Below are 22615 nucleotides of genomic sequence, written 5' to 3'. Positions count from 1 at the left end.
TTTTTTTTATAAAAATCCTTCAAATTGAATGAGGCCTGAAGAAGGATTGTGGGCCTTTGGTTTAACATCCAATGGCTGACTGACCATAAATGAAAAAGTCAGCTGACTGATTTCCAGCCATTCCCATAAATAAAACGAGCAGAAAGAGTGGCTGGCTTCGTCGGAGACTCGGAGTCAACCTTCTTCTCTGTCAGGGGCTCGGAGCCAAACCCCATTGCAGGAATCGCCAAGCAGCAAACAATGGGCAGCCCTGCCGCCATCCTCCTCGCCGTGCTACTCGCCGTGCTCGCGTACGTGCTTCGCGTGCTCCGCAGCCTCGTGTGGGTCCCGCACCGACTGGAGCGCCGCCTGCGGCGGCAGGGCATCCGGGGGCCTCCGCGCAGGCTCATCTCCGGAAACGGGGCCGACTACGGCGCCCTTCTCGCCGCCGCCCAGTCCAAGCCGCTCGCCTCCTTCCACCACGCCATCGTCGGCCGCGTCGCGCCGCACTACCGCGAGTGGGCGGCGCGGTACGGCCGGCCGTTTGTGTTCTGGTTCGGGCCCCGGTCGTGGCTGGTGTTCTCCAGCCCGGAAGTCGCCAAGGCCGCGCTGAACGACTCCACGGGGACCTTCGATAAGGCTGGCAACGGCGGCGGCGGCAACCCGCTCGCTCGGCAGCTCATCGGCGAGGGGCTGGTGGGGCTCACCGGGGAGAAGTGGGCGCACCACCGCCGCGTGATCTCGCCCGCCTTCAACATGGAGAGGGTCAAGGTGAGGAGGCGTTTTCTGAATTCAAATTGAAGCATAAAAAATTAAAAATTGGTGATTTCGCTTGTAAATCATACTTTTTTTTTCGAGTAACTTGTAAATCATACTAAATGGTACTAGCAACCTGACTAGCGATTTCAGCACATAATCTTGGTTGCTCTGATAATCGTTGTTGTGCCATCACTTTTTCAGTGAAATCTTTATTAGACGGAAGGCAGGCTGTGTCCGCTTTATAAAGCCCCAAACGGCCAAGGTAGCAAAGTTTACAAGACAACTAAAACGAATAGAAAAAAAAAAGATAAACTACATCAGTTTTAGCAATACAAGTCCATAGATCACAGAACAATAGATAAACAGCAGATCCTCGCAAAGCAACATGCACGCTAAGCTGAAATATATGTTGAACGCTGACGTTCAGCAAGACAAGCTTGATCTTCTGAATGCTATTCAACAATTGGGAACTCTTCTCATAGGGCCAATGAAAAGATCCAAATCTTTGCCCAGAGCCCTTTACCATTCTGCGATAATTTTCCAAATTCATTTTCAGTGAAATCAGGGTATCATTTAACCCTTTACAGAACTACAGTATTTATCTTTTCACTGGTATGAATTTGGTGTTATCAGTGAAGAAGCCGCAATTCCTTTCTGAAAATTGACATTCTTTCTGCTAACATTGATTTGACTTCAATCAACGTGTCTAATATTTGGAATGGAGTTTATCTGAATGGGTTAACATATATGCAAATGGTTGTATATTGATTGTTAACTTTGTAACTGAAATTAAACCATTGGCACTAGCAGTTATTTCATGCACAAATTGTCGCTGGCAGAAGCTATTGGAGTAGTTCATCATCTATGATGTCTTTGGTCCTTTATTTATTTTTGGATAATCTATGTTTCTTGTTTCTAGTACATGTTATTGATGTGATCAACAGGTGTGTTCTAGATAACATCGTTAGCAAAATAAACTCATTCTGGATTCTTTGTAGGGCTGGATACCAGAAATGTCAGCAATTGCCTCATCCATGCTGGATAAATGGGAAGTCCAAGGAGGAACCCACACTGAGTTTGAGATTGATGCAAGTAAAGAATTCCAAACTTTGAGTTCTGATGTCATTTCCTGTGTGGCATTTGGAAGTAGCTACGAGGAAGGAAAGCGGATTTTTCAATTGCAAGAAGAACAGATAAAACTAGCCCTCATTGCAATGAGAACCTTCTACTTTCCTGGATTCAGGTGAGATCAACTCCTAGACTCAATATGGGTCACTATTTCCTCTATCACAATTAGTTTCTCCAAGTTATTCCTTTACTTTTAAATTATAAAAAAGTTTGCTTCTCTCTGTAGCCATTCATGCTCTTCAATCAAACATTGCAGTTGAGGGAAAAAGAATATGACCTCTTTATTTCTTAGGTTTGTACCGACAAAGAAGAACCGAAGAAGGCATAGCCTAAACCAGGAAATCCGAAGTTCTCTGCGGAAATTGATTGAGACCAATGGAAGGAAGTGTGAGGACTCCAAAAATTTGCTTGGCTTGATGCTATCAGCCAGCAAAACTGACAACGAGTTCAAAATGGGAATCGAAGAGATCATTGATGAGTGCAAGACATTTTACTTTGCTGGTAAGGAAACAACCGCAAATTTGTTGACATGGGCAACACTTCTGCTGGCATTGCATAAAGAATGGCAAGACAAAGCCCGCGACGAAGTCTATCAAGTGTGTGGCAAGCACAAGCACCCAAACGCGGAAAATCTGAGCAGTCTCAAAATTGTGAGCCTTATTTATTTGGATAAATACTACAGCTTTTTATATTCTTGATGATATCTCCTTATCGGGACATAGCGAGTAACACTCTGGTGATGTTGGCATGATATCAGGTAAATATGGTGTTGAAGGAGACCCTCAGGCTGTATCCTCCAGCTCTGTTCGTTAACAGGACAGTCACTAGGGATGTGAAGCTGGGCAAACTCGACATCCCTGCAGGCACGCAGCTCAATCTGCCTATTATTGACATTCACCATGATGTCGACATATGGGGAGCTAATGCGGAGGAGTTCGATCCATCGAGGTTTGCAGATGGCAAGAGCTACCACCTTGGCGCGTACTTCCCCTTTGGGATTGGCCCTGCCATCTGTGTTGGGCAGAATCTCGCGATGGTTGAGGCAAAGCTGGCGCTTGCAATGGTCCTCCAACAGTTTGCGCTTGATGTCTCGTCGTCCTATGTTCATGCGCCGATGAAGGTGATGACCCTCCAACCCCAGTATGGTGCTCAACTTCTTGTCCACAAGATCTGAACCTTGCGTGGTGCTGTCTATGGAGTTGGGAGGTTTGGCAGCAAGGTATATGTGAATGTGATGTCCCCGTGTCTCCTGTATCTCTGTTGACAACTTGTCCGAAGTTTGTCCTGAAAATGTGTACAGAAAGTAGTATATGCTTCGCGACAGTAAATCAGTCATATTCCTCTGCATCTTTTGTATCACCTAGTTTTGTACTCCTACCTAAATCAGTTCAAGTTTGTCAATTCAAAAACTATGGTGAAGTTGTGACACCTAATCGTCCGTCCAGTTGTGAAAAGAAGTATGAGCACTCCCAGTTCTGAAGATGATCAGTTTAGCAATACAACTCCATATACTTCTTCTCCGTCAGTTCTGAAGGAGCAGGAGCAGTTCAGAAGACATACAGCCACAGCGGGGAGTGGGCTGGGCACTGGGAGTTTGCTTCGGCCGTCAGCCATCTGCACTAAAGAAAGAGATAATATCACCGGAAGTCATAGAACTTGCGCTTGATATTCAATTTGGTGCTAAAACTTTAAAAATACATATCTGTGGTCATCTAACTTGACATCACGTACAAATACGGTCACAAAATACGCATGCGGACATATCAGGGTGTATGGGCCTACTGTCAGTGAGTGATGGCATTCGGCCGACTGATTTTTGCACAAAACAACCTTACTATTTTTTATTTGCGGGAAAGGCCAACCACTGTGCAGCAGCATATTGGTACGAAAATTAACAAAAAAGGCCGACTGCTGTACATGTACGATAATTAACTAAAATATCAGCGAGGCGGGACTCGAACGCACGACCCAAATTAAGGACACAAGCCACTCTAGCCAACCAACGAACCCTTCACATTCATATTTCAAGTGTGGATAACAAACTGAGATATATTGAACGTGGAGCTTAAATGGCATTTATTTTCGTTCATATTTCAAGTGTGGATAACAAACTGAGATATATTGAACGTGGAGCTTAAATGGCATTTATTTTCGTACCTGTGAGCAGTGGGTTCTGCCTGTCATTACACATTGAAAATTAACAGGAAAAAGTGTGACCGCCAGTTCTCGAACAAACAACCAAAGGGTAGCACACAGGATGTTCTAGCCGCTACAACCTACACGTATACACGTCTACGGTGAATAACTAATCTTAATGTACTGGAAATATGTAAATATTACGTAAACTACTTATAAATATTGTACATACAAATGATATAACCTACTTTTAAATTTTTTTCATGTATTATTTTAAAAATATTCATATATTTAAATAAAATTTATGAATTATAATTTTTTGCATCATTTAAAATAAATATTTCAAAAATAAAATTACAAATATTATTTAACTTTACAAACATTTCAATAAATGTTCTCGCATTTATAGAGTTCAACTTTTGTATAATTCAAAATGTAAACATTGATATGAATATTCAATCGTGTCTAATATTTGAATTATATAATTTTTCGAATATAAATCATGAGTAAAAATTATACACAAGTGAATAGTTTTGAATATTTAGTAAATGTTTGAACCCATTATTTTGCATAATTTAAATATAAGCCTCGAGTGTGTTATTTTTTTTGGATTCATTAAACATATTTATTTAATAAACATTTTCAATGTCGGTTTAACTAAATATTTTTTATATAAATACGCATGTGTATATTTAAATGTTTTTATTTACTAATAATGATCGCTTGTATGTCTAATATTCTTGGAACATAAATGTGTTAATGGCATTTACAAATAGCTTTAAAAAATAGCAAGTGCAAAATGGGCCGCAGTATCCGCAGAAATAAGCCGGCAATGGCAATCCCCTTCCGAAAGACTAGCATGTACTGTCAGACAGCAAGCCAGAGTGACAGAGGAAGCAAAAACAAGCTTGATTGTTGAAATGTCACTCTGTTTTACAGCTCAGTCAAACCGTTTTGATGTGCAATTAGCCAATTAATATCACTCCCATTGTTTTACTGCTCCACTTGTAAGTACTATGTTGATGGCATTATATTTTATCTTAATGTGTCAACCTACCTAATATGACTTCTGGTCCTGCTTAACGGGATCAACTGTAGCAGTACGTGCCTCTACATATTTCAGGTAAAAAAAGACCGATAAATAGCTTAAATGGGTTGCAGATGTACACTAATTCCTCATAGATGCAGAAAAAAATGGCATTTGAGTTCCACGTTTAATAAATCTAAGTTTGCTATCCATACATGAGATACGAACGGGAAGGGTGAGTTGGCTGGAGTGGCTTGTGTCGTAAACATTGGCAACGGGTTAAGTCTCTACTCACCCATTTTTTGTGTTAATTTTTGTACCTATATGCAGCACAATAGTCGGATTTTCCGCAAATAAAAAATGTGAGGGTGTTTTGTGCAAAAGTTAGTCAGCCGAACAACTTCACTCATTGACAGGTGGGGTCATACACCCTGATACGTCTGCATGCGTATTTTGTGACCATATTTGCACGCGTTGTCAAGTTAAATGACAAAAAATCGTATTTTTAAAATTCTAACACCAAACTGAACATCAAATACAAGTTCTACAACCTCGGTGATATTACCTCCTAAAGAAAATTCTGAAGAGAGCTCCGCGAATAAAACGAGCCGGAACAATGGCCGGCGATGGCTCCGACGGAGTCAACATTGGTTTACTTCCAGCTAAAAAAAAACATTGGTTCTACTTCTCCATCAGGGGCTCGGAGCCAAACCCCTTTCTACTCATTCCAAATTTCCAGGAATCGCCAAGAAGTAAACAATGGGCGCCGAAGCAGCCCTCCTCCTAGCCGTGCTACACGCCGCGCTCGCCTACGTGCTCGGCGTGCTCCGCGCCCTCGTGTGGGTCCCGCGCCGCCTGCGCCGGCAGGGCATCCGGGGGCCTCCGCGCAGCCTCATCACCGGAAACGGGGCCGACTACGGCGCCCTCCTCGCCGCCGCCCAGTCCAAGCCGCTCGCCTCCTTCCACCACGCCATCGTCGGCCACGCCACGCTGCACTACCGCGAGTGGGCGACGCGGTACGGCCGGCCGTTCGTGTTCTGGTCAGAGCCCCGGCCGCGGCTGGTGTTCTCCAGCCCGGAAGTCGCCAAGGGCGCGCTGAACGACTCCACGGGGACCTTCGATAAGGCCGGTAATGGCGGCAGAAGCAACCCGCTCGCTCGGCAGCTCATCGGCGTTCGGCGAGGGCCTGGTGGGGCTCACCGGGGAGAAGTGGGCGCACCACCGCCGCGTGATCTCGCCCGCCTTCAACATGGAAAGGGTCAAGGTGAGAGGTGTTTCTGAATTCGAATTGAAACATTAAATTGGCGGTTTTGCTTGTAAATCACACTAAATGGTACTCCCTCCGTAAAGAAATATAAGAGCGTTTAGATCACTATTTTAGTTATCTAAACGCTCTTATATTTATTTACAGAGGGAGTACTAGCGACCTACCTAACAGAGAACTGTAAAGAGTAAACTAGAAACAAGATACTCAGATGTACTCCTATATGTCTTGCTAAAATCTTACAAAAAAAGGTTTTCGCCTCGCTTTATATATAAGGCAAACCATCGAGCCACAACATCAAGAGTTCACACCATAGACACACACACAAAGTAGCACAAACACACGGGTTCAAAATGAGGGGGTTCTGTTGAGAGCACAGCTCAACAAGCCCTAAAATAAAATAAAAGGAGACCAACAGCCACGAAGTGGCTAATCCGGCTTTGGAGGTGGTGGAGGGAGCGGCGGGGCCAAGCAGAGAGCCATGGCACGAAGGCCGGGATGAAGGTGTCGATGGCATCTCGGTCCTGTGGATGGCTAATCGGCCGCCAAAGCTGCATATAGCCACACAAATTGAAGATCGCGTCAGTAGCACGTCGGAGAGGCACACGCTGAATCACAAGCTTATTACGAATCATCCAAAGCATCCAGACCAGCACGCCAATGGCCAGCCACCTAATGTGGCGCATCCGCAACGGGGAGGCGGAGAGCTCCGCGAATAGGTCGGGGAAATTAGTGTTGCACCACCTCCCACCGGCCGCCTCACGGAAGCAGCTCCAAAGGAAACGCGCGGAGATGCAGTTGAATAATATGTGATTGGAGTCCTCGGCCGTCGCACACAATGGGCACATCCCATCGCTCGGGCCATTCCTCTTAAGTACCTCCACCCTTGAAGGTACCCGGCCGCGGATCCACTACCAAAGGAAGATCCTGATCTTCAGCAGCAGTTGTATCGTCCAGATTGCCGCGAGGGGTTCAGGGCATGGGACCGCCGCGATGGCCTGGTAGAGCGATTTGTGGAGAAGCGACCCGAAGGCTCCAGGCGCTAGGAAATGCGGCCATTCTTCTGCTGTAGCACAATACAGTCAAGAAGCTCGTTCCAGGCAACAAGCTCGAGAGGACCAAACGGCCGACAGAAAGCAAGGTGCCCTAAGTCAATAAGGGCCCTCTCGATGGATATCCTAGGCTCCACCGCGATGGAGAACAAGACCGGAAAGCAGGCCGCGAAGGCGAGATCACCAGCCCATCTGTCAAACCAGAACAGGGTCGACGCGCCGGATCCCACCGAAATGGAGGACCCGATCCGAAGGAACGGGAGCAGCTGGATGATGGATTGCCAGAACTGGGAGCCTCCAGAACGCTGGCAGAAGGCGACGGGCTGTCCACGGAGATATTTGTTCCGAATAATGTCGAGCCATAGGCCTCCATCCCCGTTCGCTATGCGCCACAACCAACATGTGAGCAGGGCAATGTTCATATGTTCAGAGGACATGATCCCAAGCCCACCCTGGTCGTGTGGCTTACAGATCTCGGCCCATCGGACCATGTGGTATTTCTGTTTATCGCCCTCACCCGCCCAGAAGAAACGTGCCTGGAGTGTGGCTATCTCATGGTGAAGGATCTCAGGAAGGCTGTAGAAGCTCATGATGAACAACAACATGCTAGATAGACAGGAGTTAATGAGCATTGTCCGTGCCACCTTGGACAACCATCTACCCCGCCAGGGTTCTACTCGGTGTTGGAGCTTAGTCATCGTCGGGCACAGCTCCGCCAAAGTCAACCGAGTGGTATCCCCAGGTAGGATGTGGAGAAGGAACCCAGCGGGCAATTGAGGCGATCCACAATACTCTGGCACTCGTCCGGGCCGTAGCCGAGGACCATGGCCGCGCTCTTGTCGAAGTTGATCTTGAGACCTGACATTTGTTGGAAGCAGAGGAGGAGAAATTTCAGATTTGCAATGTCGGTCGCGGAGCCTTCCACCATGAGAATGGTGTCATCGACATATTGTACGAGGGAGACCCCACCACCTCCTACAAGGTGAGGGACGATGCCGTGGATATGTCCCGCGGCCTTGGCCTTGTCAAGGATGGTGGCGAGAGCGTTGACCACCATATTAAATAGAAAGGGGGAGAAAGAATCGCCTTTGCCTAACCCCACATTGGGTGGGGAAGAAGGGGCCAATCTCCCCATTGATGTTTACTGCAGTATGGCAGGATGAAACCATCTACATGACCCGCGTGACCCACTGGTCATCAAACCCTTGCGAAGCAGAACCTCCTGGAGGAAGGGCCAGTGAACCGTGTCGTAGGCTTTATGAAAGTCAATTTTCAGGAAGACCGCCTTCTGATTTTTGGCGCGGACCTCGTGAAGGACTTCATGGAAGACCAAAACCCCATCAAGAATATACCAGCCTTGGATGAAGGCCGACTAATTGGGATGGGTGACCCGATCGGCAAGCGAGGTCACCCTATTGGCGTACCCCTTTGCCAGGATGCGGAAGATCACATTGATCACGGTGATCGGGCGAAACTGGCGGATGTCCGAGGCCCCAGGAACCTTGGGGTTGAGGGTGATGATCCCGTAGTTAAGCCGGGTCAAGTCAATGGAGCCTACGTAGAACTCGTCGAAGAGAGCCATCACTTCAGGTTTGATGACACTCCAGAACGTCTGGAAGAACTTCACCGGGAGGCTGTCCGGGCCTGGGGCGGAAGTCGGATTCATGCCCTTGATGGCCATCCAGACTTCCTCTTCCGAGAACAAGGCCGTGAGGGCCGCGTTCTCGGCCACCATGACGCGCTGGTGTTCGGCCCAAATATCGGGGGTCTTGCTAAAATCTTGGTTGCTGTGGACTATTATACTGAATGCTATCCTATAATTGGGAACTCTTCTCATAGGGCCAATGAAAATATCCAAATCTTTGCCCAGAGCCCTTTAGCATTCTGCAATTATTTTCCAAATCCATTTTCAGTGAAATCAGGGTATCATTAAACCCTTTATAGAACTATTGCTCTTTTCACTGGTTTGAATTTGATGTTATTAGTGAAGAGGCCGCATGCACACTTATTTCAAGCAATTCTTTCCTGAAAGTGACATTATTTCAGCTAACTTTGATTTGAATTCCATCAATGTGTCAATTAATATTTGGAATGGTATTTATCTGAATTGCTTAACATATACGTAACCGTTGTATATTGATTGATAACATTTGTAACTTAAATGAAACCATTTGCATTAGTAGTTATTTCATGCACAAATTGTTGCTGGCAGAAGCTACTGGAGTAGTTCATGGTCTATGGTGTCTGTGGTCCTTTATTCATTTCTAGATAATCTATGTTTGTTGTTTCTAATGACATGTTGTTGATGTGATCAACAGTTGTGTTCTAAGTAACATCGTTAGTAAAATATTGTTTACCACCAAACTCATTTTGGATTCTTTGTAGGTCTGGATACCAGAAATGTCAGCAATCGCCTCATCCATGCTGGATAAATGGGCAGTCCAAGGAGGAACCCACACTGAGTTTGAGATTGATGCAAGTAAAAAATTCCAAACTTTGAGTTCTGATGTCATTTCCTGTGTGGCATTTGGAAGTAGCTACGAGGAAGGAAAGCGAGTTTTTCAATTGCAAGAAGAACAGATAAAACTTGCCCTCCTTGCAATGAGAACCTTCTACTTTCCTGGCTTCAGGTGTGATTAACTCATGGACTCGAGTTGGGTCACGATTTTCTCTATCAATAAACAATTAGTTTCCCCTACTTGTTCATTCACTTTACAATTATAAAAAAAGTTTGCTTCAGCCATTCATGCTATTCAATCAAACTTTACAGTTGAGGGAAAAATAATATGACCTATTTATTTCTTAGGTTCGTACCGACAAAGAAGAACCGAAGAAGGCATAGCCTAAACCAGGAAATCCGAAGTTCTCTGCGCAAATTGATTGAGACCAATGGAAGGAAGTGTGAGGACTCCAAAAATTTGCTTGGATTGATGCTATCAGCCAGCAAAACAGACAATGGGTTTAAAATGGGAATTGAAGAGATCATTGATGAGTGCAAGACATTTTACTTTGCCGGTAAAGAAACAACTGCAAATTTGTTAACATGGGCAACACTTCTATCGGCATTGCATAAAGAGTGGCAAGATAAAGCACGCGATGAAGTCCATCAAGTATGTGGCAAGAACAAGCACCCAAACGCGGAAAACCTGAATGCTACAGCCTTTTTTTAATTCTGAATGATATCTCATTGGAACATTGTGAATAACACTCTAGCAATGCTGGCATGATATCAGGTAAATATGGTGCTGAAGGAGACCCTCAGGCTCTACCCTCCAGCTTTGTCTCTCAGCAGGACAGCCACTAAGGATGTCAAGCTGGGCAAACCTGACATCCCTGCGGGCATGCAGCTCAACCTGCCCCTTGTTGACATTCACCATGATGTCGACATATGGGGTACTGATGCGGAGGAATTCGATCCGTCGAGGTTTGCAGATGACAAGAGCTATCACCTCGGCGCGTACTTCCCCTTTGGGATTGGCCCTGCCATCTGTGTTGGCCAGAATATTGCGATGGTTGAGGCAAAGCTGGTGATTGCAATTGTCCTCCAGCGGTTTGTGATTGATGTCTCGCCATCCTATGTTCATGCGCCGATGATGGTGATGACCCTCCAACCCCAGTACGGTGCTCAAGTTCTTGTCCGCAAGATCTGAGCCTTCCATGGCTCTGTATATGGACAACATGCTAAGTATATATATGTTCTATCCTGTATCTCCTGTATTCATGTGGATTGCGAGCAACTTGGAAGAGGGGGGCGCTTAACTTGTCTGAATTTCGCCTTGAAAGCGTGTGTTTCATATTCCTCTGCATTGTTGTATCATGTAATTACCCACCGAAATAAGTTCGTGTTGTTCTCCGATTGAAAGTTTATGTACAAGTTGTTACACCTAATCAACTGGTCCAGTTGTCGACAAGAAGTTTGAGCTATCCCAATTTTTGAGCATCACAAGAGCAAATCTGAAGATGATCAGATTCAGTTAGCCACATCTCAACCACATCAAATCTTCCCGCCATTTCATCATTTCTTCTTCCTCTAGTTTAGCCCCCTCTCCTACGACGGGTCCCGCACAAACCCTCGGTCCTTGACAAAAACACCGGACGGGGGAGGCCCCGGGAACGCGCGCCGTCGGAGAGGCAGGGGCGGAGATTGACCGGAAAGAATCAATGGAAGAGACCCACACGTACATCTTGACACACCCTTCTCTTGGTTCTCTGAGTCCATGGCCTGCTCGTCAGATTTCTCGCGCGCGGTTAGTTGGCCGGCCGCTCGAGGCCCAGCAGCCGCCGGAGCTCCCGCGTGGCCGAGTCCTCCACGGTGGCCGGGGCTGCCGTCTTGGTGTTGCTGAAGCGCGGCAGCGGCAGCGCCCGCGGCGACGGCGACATGACGCCGAACGCTGGCCCGGCGTACGCGGCGTCCGCGGTGGCGGGCGACACCTTGACCCGCACCTCTTGCGGCAGGGGCGACGCCGCCTGGGCGCGCCGAGCGGTGCCGCGGCGCCTCCTCGCGGCCGGGCGCGGCGACCGCCTGGAGCCGGCGTGGGCGTGGGCGTGGGCGTGGTGGCGGACGCGGGTCAGGCAGTCGTGCGGGCGGAGCACCTCCGTTCCCATGGCAGGCGAGAGACAGCCGGCCGACGAGCTTTGTCTCTCTCGCCCGCGCTGCGCGCGCGCGTAAGTGCTACGTACTACGCTATGAACGGCGTGAGCGGCAAGGGGAGGGCGAGGAGGAGGGGGGCTTGGGCGAAGCGCGCGTGGCAGCTTCCACCCCCTCTCTCCGGCGTCCCGCTAGCTTATTGGGTTGCTCCTGCCTCTCTCTCCTCTGGCTCGCTTTAAAGGCATGAGGCGGTGGCGGTTGCCTGGTCGGAGAGTGGGATTAACGGACGAAGGCGCGGAGGAAGAGGCCGCAGTTGCGGGGCCGCCGGAGCACCGCTCGTTTTCCACCCTCGTTGAGAGTGGCGAGAAGCAGCGCGCACAGCGGGCCGCGAGAAACGTTGCCCATATATATGACTGAACTTCACAATGGGAGCTATGTGTTTTTTTTTTTTGAGACAGGGTGCATTTTAGGGTGTGTTTGGTAAAATGAATGGAGGGTGCATGAGCTCAAAAGTCCCCTCCTCGATCTATTTTTGAATGCTTGGCAGCCTGCACGGGGCCTCCTCGGCATACACGAGTTCAGCCCAAATGCCCTCTTAGCATGCACGAAGAGAGAACACACCAACAGCCGTTCGTTGGTCAACATGCATGAGCGAAGCGAGCGACAACATGTTTTAAAAAATATGAATTTCTAAAATAAATAACTTTTAATATATGTTTTGAATACCAAAAAATGTTAAAATTTGTTCAGTTTTTCAAAAAAATTGATATTTTCAAAAAATTGTACCTATTTTCAAATTTTTTTGAAATTTTCAAATTTTGGTGTTTAAATTTTCAAAAAAATCAGAAATTTAAAGCAGGTTTAAATTTTAAAAAAATCGGATGTTTTTTTTTATTTTTTTGGTGATTTTCTAAATTTGTTTCAATTTTTTAAAAAAATCAAGCTTACAAAAAACTTCAGAATTTCAAAAAATGTTTTTTTTCATGTTTCCAAAAATTGTTCACAATTTTGAATTTTTTTGTTCACTTATCTGAAAATACTGGTTGCAACGGTACCGACGGGTATGTCTAAACAGATGCAAGCTGCCAACACAGAGTCTCAGCTTAGCATTTCTCAGCACATACACCGCTACCAAACAACAACAAATGCATGTACTCAACATGTATCAGAGAAAAACAAACCATGTTAGGATGAGAATGCTACCAAACACATCCTTATATACGAATAGTGAACCAACACAAATGGGCGAGCACATCCAACGACATATGACAACGAACAATACCGTCCGGGCAGACGTTGCGCGCAAGCGCCACCCCGACGCATGACAGATCCATCAAACGACGTGCTGCCGACCTGGCCTCTTGTCATCGCAAAACATGCACTGATGGACCTCAAAGTCGGGTGGCCTGACACTCTGCCCACAACCATAGAGCCCTCTACAAGCACCCGTCTGGCCTCACAACGAGTCGGGCCCTCGCCCACAACCGGCCGACGCGAGCCAACTAACCCGACACAGGCCAGCAACGTGGACAAGCGGTCCTGGCCACCAAACCACACGCAGGCGTCGAGCGATTGAAAACACCATGCGACGGTGGCCCGTATGGTGGGGTCACCTATTATAGGTAGGGTCAAGGACCTGACATCTAAGCCCTATCTAGGGCCCCATACCATCGTTGGTAGGTCCCTAGACCATAGGCGCATTCGGATGCGTATGACAAGAAGTCCACTCGGACGCACCGACGGCACTCGGACGTCTTCCCTTCAGTCGACCCAACCACCACCACTCGGACAAGGAAGGCAAAGGGGCGGCGTGGGAACTGCAACGGCCGAGTAGTCTTAAGTCGGGGTTTAACCATAGTCATGGCTACCGTTACCTGTAACTGTCGTAATTGTGATTATTAACACTAGTAAGTGTCGTAGTTATACCTATTAAACCACCCTTTAATGTGGGAGTAAAGGGGCCGCGGCGTATTCTATATAAGCTCCCCTCTTCCTCCTGAGCAGGGGTTAAGCACTCCTTGTAATCATTCACTCCAAGAGAAAACAAGCCTCAACACCAAGGCGTAGGGCTGTTACCTCCTTCGAGAGGGATCTGAACTCGTAAAAACCGAGTGTCACACCTGCGTTGCAGTTAGGCTCCGCCCCTCTTTCGTACCTCTAGTACTCATTGTTAGAATCGAAACTTGCCCTAACCCCGACACCGTCCAAGCCCACGATCGACTCGCCATGCACATCTGAGGTAGGCCGCCCGAGCAGACCGGACGATGTGGAGAGCCCCAGGAGCCAGCCGGGTGGTCCTCATCGGGTGAGGACACCGATAGGCGGGTCCAATCAGCCCGTCGTGCGTGAGCCTCCTCACGGAGGTGCGACGCAATGCCACCGCATTACGGTGGCTCGGCGCGCGTCTACCCATCATGAACCATTGAGGTGGGTCGCCCGGATCCGTGTTGTCCAGACAAATCGGACGGTGCGGAGAGTCTTTGAGAGCACCCCACGCACGCGACCTGGAAACAGACGGCGCAGGGTGCTCTTCGCCCTCGAAGGCCCTAGGAAGCGGGAACCCCAGCATCCTGCATGGTTTGGAAGAAGAGACCATATTACGACAACAGCATCTGGGTTGTTTCAGAGTAGTAGAAATTGTAGTTTAATTGGTTGGAGCCGAAGGAAACAAGTTCCTTTGTCTCACTTGGAATCGGCTGGCTCCAGCTACCGTATTGAACCGATTCCAAGCCCCATACGAACCGCCTTGGGCTCACACTAGAGAGGTAGAGATGGCCTAATGTTTGTTCCACCTTAGGTATGCACTACACCAACAATTTTGACTATTTCTGTCGTTTCTATTCGAGGGTTGAAGATTATCAGTTTATCACCCACCACATGCCCTGTCGACGAAGCAGCCTATGTTACCCCCCTGCTAAGCTAACCGTACATACAGCGCACCATACTCAACGCTGACCCCGTTGCTTAATACCGCCTACTCCATCGGAGGAGGAAGGCAGTTGCCCTCGATCTCGCCAGCCTTCCCGGTTGCCACGCTCACAAAATCCTCCACAACTTCAAATTTCAAGCCCCTCTCTCTCCCCCTTCTATACTCTTGCTTTTCCGCTGGTTCCAGGGGCGCGCGCGATGGGCTTCTCCGTGGCCGACGCGGTCATCCCGGCGTGCGCCGTGGTCGGCATTGCCTTCGCGCTCTGGCAGTGGTTCCTCGTCGCCAAGGTGAAGGTGTCCGCCTACGCGCCGGCCGGCAACGGCGTACACGGGCGGCCAGTGTTCCGGACGGAGGACGAGGAGGACGCCGGTATCGGCGGCGGTGGAGGCGGCGAGAGCGACGACGAGGAGGATGGAGGCGACGGCCCGGCGGCCGTGGCCAGGTGCGCGGAGATCCAGAACGCCATTTCAGTCGGTGAGTTCCGTTCGTGCTTATCTTGAGTTTCTCCTGCGGGCTCCTTCAATAGCGGGTTTCAAATTCAAACGCTTTTCTTGGTTGGTGTTGTTTGTTTAGCCCTTATTTATTTATTTTTGCGAAAGATTTAGCCCTTATTTATGGGTCACTACTCACTACTGCCGCTAGGGATTAATTTTGTTTATCCAATTTTGTACGAATTAGTAGTAACATTTGATCTTTCACGAAGACATATATGCAGACCAATATGTTTAATAATAACTATATAAAAGGATATTTCTCTCGTGTAAACTAATTAGTCACTCTCGTAAAAAATCATCTTTAATTTCGGCACGGTGGTGTAGCATGCTAGAGTTCAGAGAATTTGTCTTTGTCAGATTCGACGCATTTACGTTTTCGAGAAATTCATGATCTGGACTTTGTAAACGGGTCATGTTCAACTCTAATCGAACGCAATTAACTGCACAATCTCCTCATCCAGAGTTCTTTACAGACGTGTTGGATGTGGAACTTGCTCCGAAATAGACGAAGCACTTTATCCTGATGTTAAGCAAAGATGCACTGTCAAACCATTGACCAACAGCAGATGATCAGCTCAAACACCTTGCTGCTGACATAATTTATACGCCACAAGTCAACTCTGAGGAAATCCAGGCCATTGGAAAATTAAATATGCTTGATCTGTGACTTGCTCCTCGTTCACGAAAAGATGCTCTGCCAAAGATTTGACCAAGTAGTGGTGGCACCTAACCTGGCACGTGTTCGACGGGCCGCCGGAGACGCCATATTGTTACAACTTTTCTTTATCCCATTCTGTTTACTTAACTACTTCCTCCGTTCCTAAATATTTGTCTTTTTAGACATTTCAAATGAGTACTACATACGGATGTATGTAGACATATTTTAGAGTGTAGATTCATCCATTTTGCTACGTATGTAGTCACTTATTGAAATGCTTAGAAAGACAAGTATTTAGGAACGGAGGGAGTAGGAAGTATGGTTCTATTTGTTTGATTAACTTGATCGACTTTGCAATAGCCTCAAGACCTGTTCTTATTGCTGGTTCAGCATAAACTTAATGAAGCAAGTTTTAGAGCATCTACAACCAGATTCTTCAAACAACCCCCACCAGGACGGTAAATGATTAGTCAAAAAAGGAAAGAAAAAAAAACCCGACCCAAACAGGGTTCTCAAACCAACCCCATACATCCGAACTAATCAGCACATTTCATATTCAGCCTAAATCTGGGATGGATAAAGGGAGGCCCAGGCGCGTCTGTCACGTCAGACTCGGCACATGCTAGCTCACCCCAACCCCACATCCGCTCCCTGGACCAAGCCCTAGCCACTTTGCTCCATTCAACTCCACTTTACTCCGCCCCCAACTCTCTTTCGACGAGCTCCGGCATGGTGGGCAGCGGATCTCAGTCCTCAGCCACTCAATCTGTGGACTGGGACCTCGTCCCACATGGTCTCGAGGAGGAGATGGCCGTCCGTTTGGCGGGAATCCATTGCATCCGCTCACTAAAGGAGACCGCGAGACACCGGTCGGACTCGATTTGGCGGGAATCCACTGCATCCGCTCAAATGGCGCTTGGATCGGGCGCTAGGCGGGTCACATCTAGCTCACCGGAGGCCGTGCGGTCCATCTGACACCCCAACGCCGTGGCGGAGGTGCAACTCCTTCATTGCCACCCCGAGTCGGAGGTAAAGACCCGCACCCATGGCTTGTCTGGTGGGGAGGCTATGGCGTGGTGTGCCCGTCGTGCGAGACAGAGGGCACGGGTAGCCACGGCAGAGGTCAGCAAGGCGGAATCGCACGCCCCGACGCCTCTACGAGTGATCGGCAACCCCCCGCGTCCCAACAAGTCGTGGTGGACGTGTCGGGCTTCGACGATGATGGATCTATCATGGACCTCACATTAACTGGCGGCGTCGTGGCCATGGGCTCCGACCAAGAAGAGTAGGGCATGAGAGAAGGCGTCGCCTCAAGTCCCGTAAGCTAGTCGTGACCCATGTCCTACTCTACCTCGTCAGCTAGTGCACCTTCAATCCAAGAGGCTCAGCCGGGCATGGCCATGGCACTGCCGTAGATTTAGATTAGGTTTTATGTTGTATGTGATTGTATGAAAGGATTCATATTTAAGATATCTGCTTGTGGAACGAGAAATTTAAGATGTGACAGATGACTGTCTGCGGATACATTTGAGGGGGCGGATTTGATGTATCTACCAGCAGAAGATCTTAGAGCCCCATAGGAGCGTTGTCTTTTCCATTTGGACGAAAGAGATAAAACATGTACTCGAACCCGAGTTGGGAACGCAAGGCGGATGCTTGACTGGTGCGTGTGCACGGTCGCTGGTGCTGGAGTTGATGGGTAGGTGTAGAGCGGTAATCCTACATCTACGGGCAGGCTACAAAAGTTTTAATGGATGGGCACCTCTCCCAATTCCTCTGAATTTCACCGGATGGGCACCTCCTTCCCCTATGTCCAATATTAATGCTAAACCCGTAAATAGTTCTACTTAGGCATCTTCAACACCGACCCGTAAACCTCCCGCAACCTTTTGGATCCAACTGTCTCGACCGCGGAAGCCGTTCAATGCGAGGCTGTATCGATCTGCGGGGCGGTCTGGACGCGATTCCTCCCGCAAACCCGAGACAAAAATGGGGGAGATTTGTGGGAGTCCGGACCGCTCCCAAGCCCGTTTCTGATCGCCCTGGCCCATAAAAAACCCTTACCCCTCCCGCGCATTTTTGGTCAGCGCCCACATTCATGCCCGTCCAGAGCGGACGCGGCCGCTCACTGGCGCTGGCATTGAAGCGGCGCGCCGGCCGAGAGAGCGCCGTCTGCACCGCTTCCCGGTGCAGGTGACTGCCGCGCGTTCAAACGACACGACGGCCGCCCGTCCGTCTGTCTGCCGCCCGCATTGATGGCACGCGGTTGCCGATGCATCTCATCTAGCGCCACCCTTCCGATCGTCCGCCGCCCACCGGTGCTATATAAACCGTTGTCCCGGTGCCCCGGCCATAGCCACACTCATCCTCTCCACACCATTCCCCCGTCATGGATCCCTCCACGACCAAAGCTCTTTTGGACGGGCTAATGCCGTAGCAGAAGAAGGCCATGGCCGCCATTGCTGCCAACTGGTGCAAATGGAGGACGCCTCCGACGACGACCCAACGCCTCCATCCTCTTCCTCCGCGGCACCCTCCTCTTCCTCCGCAGCACCATCCTCCTCCTCTCCTCTCTCGCCGGTGCATTGCACCATGACCATCAGCGAGGCCCGTGCCCATTATATGGACATGGTGCGGGAGGAGCAGTTCCGGGAGACGTAGGCCGACGCCAATTACAACCACAACCTCCTCCAGGAGCACCTGCAGGCGGAGGATTAAGTCGCACCGGGCGCGGACCTGGAGGAGCGGGAGGCGCTGCTTGAGTCCTACCGCTCCGCCCACGAGATCCGCCTCGCCCAATGGAGGTATCGGCAGCGGGTGACGGAGGTAGCGGCCGCCGGCAAGGAGCGCGAGGACGACACGGGCGAGGCGTTGTTCGGCGACACCGACGACGAGGAGGCCACGCCCCGCCACCACGACCACAAAGAAGCCGTCACGTCCGCGGTACCGCCGACAGCAAGGAGTAGTGCAAGGTAGGTCGCCGCCGCTCGTGTCCCAGGAAGGCCACCGCTCCTCTCCCGTCGATGCCAAGCTTTGTGGGCTCAACATTTTCGGCCGATTAGATGTTTGGTGGCGACGTGGAGGCGGACAACTACAGTTCTCGGGGCTCCGGATGTGGAGGTCACGGTGGCAGAGTTGAAAAAGGCGAAGCTTTAGTTCTCTTGGTTCATGACCGGAGACGGGGACTGGATGCCAGCGATCATTTAGATTAGCCTGTCTAGGACCGCTTTCATGTATTTGTAATGAAATCCTGCATGTTTATATAAAATCAGGCCGTGTTTATATGAAATCCACACTTGTTTGAACGAATTTCGTCCGCTTGTTTGAGTTGTTGTGAAAATATATGCGGCTAGCATTGGATGGCTGCCTCCCGCATCTATGTCTGTGTGGACTGATCCCCCTGTCCGTGGACGAATGCGGAAGGATTTTGTGGGTTGCCGTTGAAGATGCCTGTAGGTCTACCATTACTTTGGTGTAGAGGGAAGACCAGGCAAAACTTTGAACAAGTTTGGCGTATAGATGCCATTTCGATAAATATGGAAGTTTTCTCGGGTGTAACCAGATTTCTTTGGAGGTGGAGAAACAATTGAATCAGAAAAATTACTCAATTTGATCGTTACTACTGCAACCAATTGTTACTGTTGTTACCCAAATTGTTGTGTTAGGTGTTGAAAATCGAAGAACATGTTTGTACTGTTTGTACATGTCCTACATTGTGGGAGTAATTGATTATACATCACACTCACTGAAACTAGTAGGAATTTTTTTCAAACAAGTGTAACCAGCAAAGTTTCCATTTGAAATTCGTCATTGGTCCGTGCATACTCTTGACAACAATTCGAGTGGTAACGTGTCAAATATTGCAGGAGCAAACTCGTTCCTTTTCACCCAGTACAAGTACCTGGCGGCCTTCACGGTGATCTTCGCCGTGGTCATCTTCCTCTTCCTTGGGTCCGTGCACCGGTTCAGCACCGCCAGCCAGCCGTGCCAGTACACCAAGGGCAAGACGTGCAAGCCGGCGCTGGCCAACGCGGTGTTCACCACCATGGCCTTCCTCCTGGGCGCCGTCACCTCCGTCGTGTCGGGCTTCCTCGGCATGCGGATTGCCACGTTCGCCAACGCGAGAACCACACTGGAGGCGCGCCGCGGCATCGGCGCGGCCTTCGCCACAGCGTTCCGGTCGGGCGCCGTCATGGGGTTCCTCCTGTCGTCCCTGGGCCTCCTGGTGCTCTACGTCGCCATCAAGCTCTTTGGGCTCTACTACCACGACGACTGGGAGGGCCTGTACGAGTCCATCACCGGCTACGGGCTCGGCGGCTCGTCCATGGCGCTGTTCGGGAGGGTCGGCGGCGGCATCTACACCAAGGCGGCGGACGTCGGCGCCGACCTCGTCGGGAAGGTGGAGCGGAACATCCCCGAGGACGACCCGAGGAACCCCGCGGTGATCGCGGACAATGTGGGCGACAACGTCGGGGACATCGCCGGGATGGGCTCCGACCTGTTCGGGTCCTACGCCGAGTCCACCTGCGCGGCGCTGTTCGTGGCGTCGATCTCGTCGTTCGGCGCCGACCACGACTTTGCGGCGGTGTGCTACCCCCTGCTGATAAGCTCGGCGGGGCTTGTGGTCTGCCTGGTCACCACGCTCTTCGCCACCGATTTCTTCAAGGTCAAGACCGTCCGCGGGGTCGCGCCAGCGCTGAAGCTTCAGCTCATCATCTCCACCGCGCTGATGACCGTGGCGGCCCTCGTCGTCACCTTCGCCGCGCTCCCTGCCAAGTTCACCATGTTCGATTTCGGGGAGCAGAAACAGGTCAAGAACTGGTAAGCCCTCGCCGCCGAGTCTCCCCGTACATGCATTTTTTGCCACTGGTGGATCAAGTTAAGGTAACTAATGGCCGGCGTTGGCAATGGCAGGCATGTGTTCTTCTGCGTCGCCATTGGGCTATGGGCAGGTCTTGCCATCGGCTTCACCACAGAGTACTTCACCAGTAATGCTTACAGGTAATTAATTCTACTATCCGTTTGTTAATCCATTTCGTTTGTCGCAGTGAGATAGTTTGTGCTCATTCGGAAACTTTGTGGGTTGCGCAGCCCTGTTCGGGACGTGGCCGACTCTTGCAGGACCGGCGCGGCGACCAACGTCATCTTCGGGCTGGCGCTCGGCTACAAATCCGTCATCGTGCCCGTGTTAGCCATCGCCTTGTCAATCTACGTCAGCTTCACCCTGGCATCGATCTACGGCATCGCCATCGCCGCGCTCGGGATGCTCAGCACCGTGGCCACCGGGCTGGCCATCGACGCGTACGGCCCGATCAGCGACAACGCCGGAGGCATCGCGGAGATGGCCGGCATGAGCCGCAGGATCCGGCAGCGGACGGACGCCCTCGACGCCGCGGGCAACACCACCGCGGCCATCGGCAAGGGGTTCGCCATCGGCTCGGCGGCGCTGGTGTCGCTGGCGCTGTTCGGCGCGTTCGTGAGCCGCGCGGGCGTCACGGTGATCAACGTGCTGAGCCCCAAGGTGTTCGCGGGGATGCTCGCCGGCGGGATGCTCCCCTACTGGTTCTCGGCGATGACGATGAAGAGCGTGGGCAGCGCGGCGCTGAAGATGGTGGAGGAGGTGCGGCGGCAGTTCAGCACCATCCCGGGGCTGATGGAGGGGCGCGCGACGCCGGACTACGCCAGCTGCGTGAGGATCTCGACGGACGCGTCGCTGAGGGAGATGATGCCCCCGGGGGCGCTGGTGCTGCTGGCGCCCCTCGTCGTCGGCACATTCTTCGGCGTCCACACGCTCGCCGGCCTGCTCGCCGGCGCGCTCGTGTCCGGCGTGCAGGTGGCCATATCTGCTTCCAACAGCGGGGGAGCCTGGGACAACGCCAAGAAGTACATCGAGGCCGGTGCGTCGGAGCACGCCAAGTCCCTGGGTCCCAAGGGTTCGGAGGCGCACAAGGCCGCCGTGATCGGTGACACCATCGGGGACCCGCTCAAGGATACGTCCGGGCCGTCGCTCAACATCCTCATCAAGCTCATGGCCGTCGAGTCGCTGGTCTTCGCGCCATTCTTCGCGGCTCATGGAGGCCTCATAATCAAATGATTCACACATTGCAGCAGGGATATACATACATGAATGTCTGGTCTGAGAATATCATGATAGGATTGATATGGAATATTAGAGACTTAGGTCAACCCCGAAAAATGTTGTGACATTATTGCTTATTAGTGAATTGTTTCTAAATGAATTGTCTCGAAGTGGTTAGCTTGGTTGGCCTAGAGAGGATATTTGTTTATTTCGCAAGGGACCCACAAGCCAGAGAGAGGACGTGGCAATGACCATGCTTCGCTAGATGCCACGCAGTCTATTGGGCCAGTCAACGAAGTGCCATACAAATAGAATACGGAGCTCTATAGTGGGCCAATGACGAATCGCCGTTTATATATAAACAATGACTGTAACGAGTGTATTCTAAAGTTCAGTGACTCTAGTGTGCTTCCAACTCATTTTAGTGACCACCAGTGCATTTATCTTTTTAAGAAACTAAGGGCAACTTCAACTTCAACACGGCTGACCCACCCAAAACCCTTGGTCTATGTGTTCCCGAAC

The 22615-nt window shown here is 50.1% G+C and overlaps 3 protein-coding genes and 1 pseudogene across 4 annotated transcripts; 3 read left to right on the top strand and 1 right to left on the bottom strand.

Annotated features, from left to right (window-relative positions):
* Positions 1-139: 139 nt before the first annotated feature.
* On the top strand, positions 140-3305 carry LOC125517323 (cytochrome P450 734A1-like). Of its 2 annotated transcripts, XM_048682529.1 has the most exons (5): positions 140-750; positions 1737-1981; positions 2159-2516; positions 2624-2729; positions 2823-3305. In XM_048682529.1, exons 1-5 carry the CDS (start codon positions 241-243, stop codon positions 3038-3040), a joined length of 1437 nt encoding a protein of 478 aa, XP_048538486.1. In that variant the 5' UTR covers positions 140-240; the 3' UTR covers positions 3041-3305. The 2 variants fall into 2 exon arrangements, with proteins under 2 accessions (XP_048538486.1, XP_048538477.1); XM_048682520.1 differs by having other exon boundaries at positions 141-750; positions 2624-3305.
* A 2483-nt stretch (positions 3306-5788) lies between these two features.
* Positions 5789-11117, top strand: LOC125535239 (annotated as a pseudogene).
* Positions 11118-11163: 46 nt separating this feature from the next.
* LOC125535249 lies at positions 11164-12279 on the bottom strand. The gene has a single exon (XM_048698300.1). It carries the CDS (start codon positions 11948-11950, stop codon positions 11594-11596), a length of 357 nt encoding a protein of 118 aa, XP_048554257.1. The 5' UTR covers positions 11951-12279; the 3' UTR covers positions 11164-11593.
* Positions 12280-14858: 2579 nt separating this feature from the next.
* LOC125517315 (pyrophosphate-energized vacuolar membrane proton pump-like) lies at positions 14859-22249 on the top strand. Its single transcript, XM_048682512.1, has 4 exons — positions 14859-15336; positions 19881-20835; positions 20929-21015; positions 21106-22249. The coding sequence occupies exons 1-4, from the start codon at positions 15060-15062 to the stop codon at positions 22106-22108; spliced, it is 2322 nt and encodes a 773-aa protein (XP_048538469.1). The 5' UTR covers positions 14859-15059; the 3' UTR covers positions 22109-22249.
* The last annotated feature ends 366 nt before the right edge of the window (positions 22250-22615 follow it).

This window comes from Triticum urartu, chromosome 1 (assembly GCF_003073215.2).
Source record: "Triticum urartu cultivar G1812 chromosome 1, Tu2.1, whole genome shotgun sequence".
NCBI classification, from domain to species: domain Eukaryota; kingdom Viridiplantae; phylum Streptophyta; class Magnoliopsida; order Poales; family Poaceae; genus Triticum; species Triticum urartu.
The sequence above is the reverse complement of the archived record's forward strand: the minus strand, read 5'-3'. Positions and strand labels throughout refer to the sequence as shown.

Coding starts and splice junctions, on each gene's coding strand:
- LOC125535249 (XM_048698300.1), bottom strand. CDS start 11,950: ATGGGAACGGAGGTGCTCCGCCCGCACGACTGCCTGACCCGCGTCCGC.
- LOC125517323 (XM_048682520.1), top strand. CDS start 241: ATGGGCAGCCCTGCCGCCATCCTCCTCGCCGTGCTACTCGCCGTGCTC. Junction 751..1,736: donor TCAACATGGAGAGGGTCAAG/GTGAGGAGGCGT, acceptor GATTCTTTGTAG/GGCTGGATACCAGAAATGTC. Junction 1,982..2,158: donor TTCTACTTTCCTGGATTCAG/GTGAGATCAACT, acceptor TTTATTTCTTAG/GTTTGTACCGACAAAGAAGA.
- LOC125517315 (XM_048682512.1), top strand. CDS start 15,060: ATGGGCTTCTCCGTGGCCGACGCGGTCATCCCGGCGTGCGCCGTGGTC. Junction 15,337..19,880: donor CCAGAACGCCATTTCAGTCG/GTGAGTTCCGTT, acceptor CAAATATTGCAG/GAGCAAACTCGTTCCTTTTC. Junction 21,016..21,105: donor TTCACCAGTAATGCTTACAG/GTAATTAATTCT, acceptor TGGGTTGCGCAG/CCCTGTTCGGGACGTGGCCG.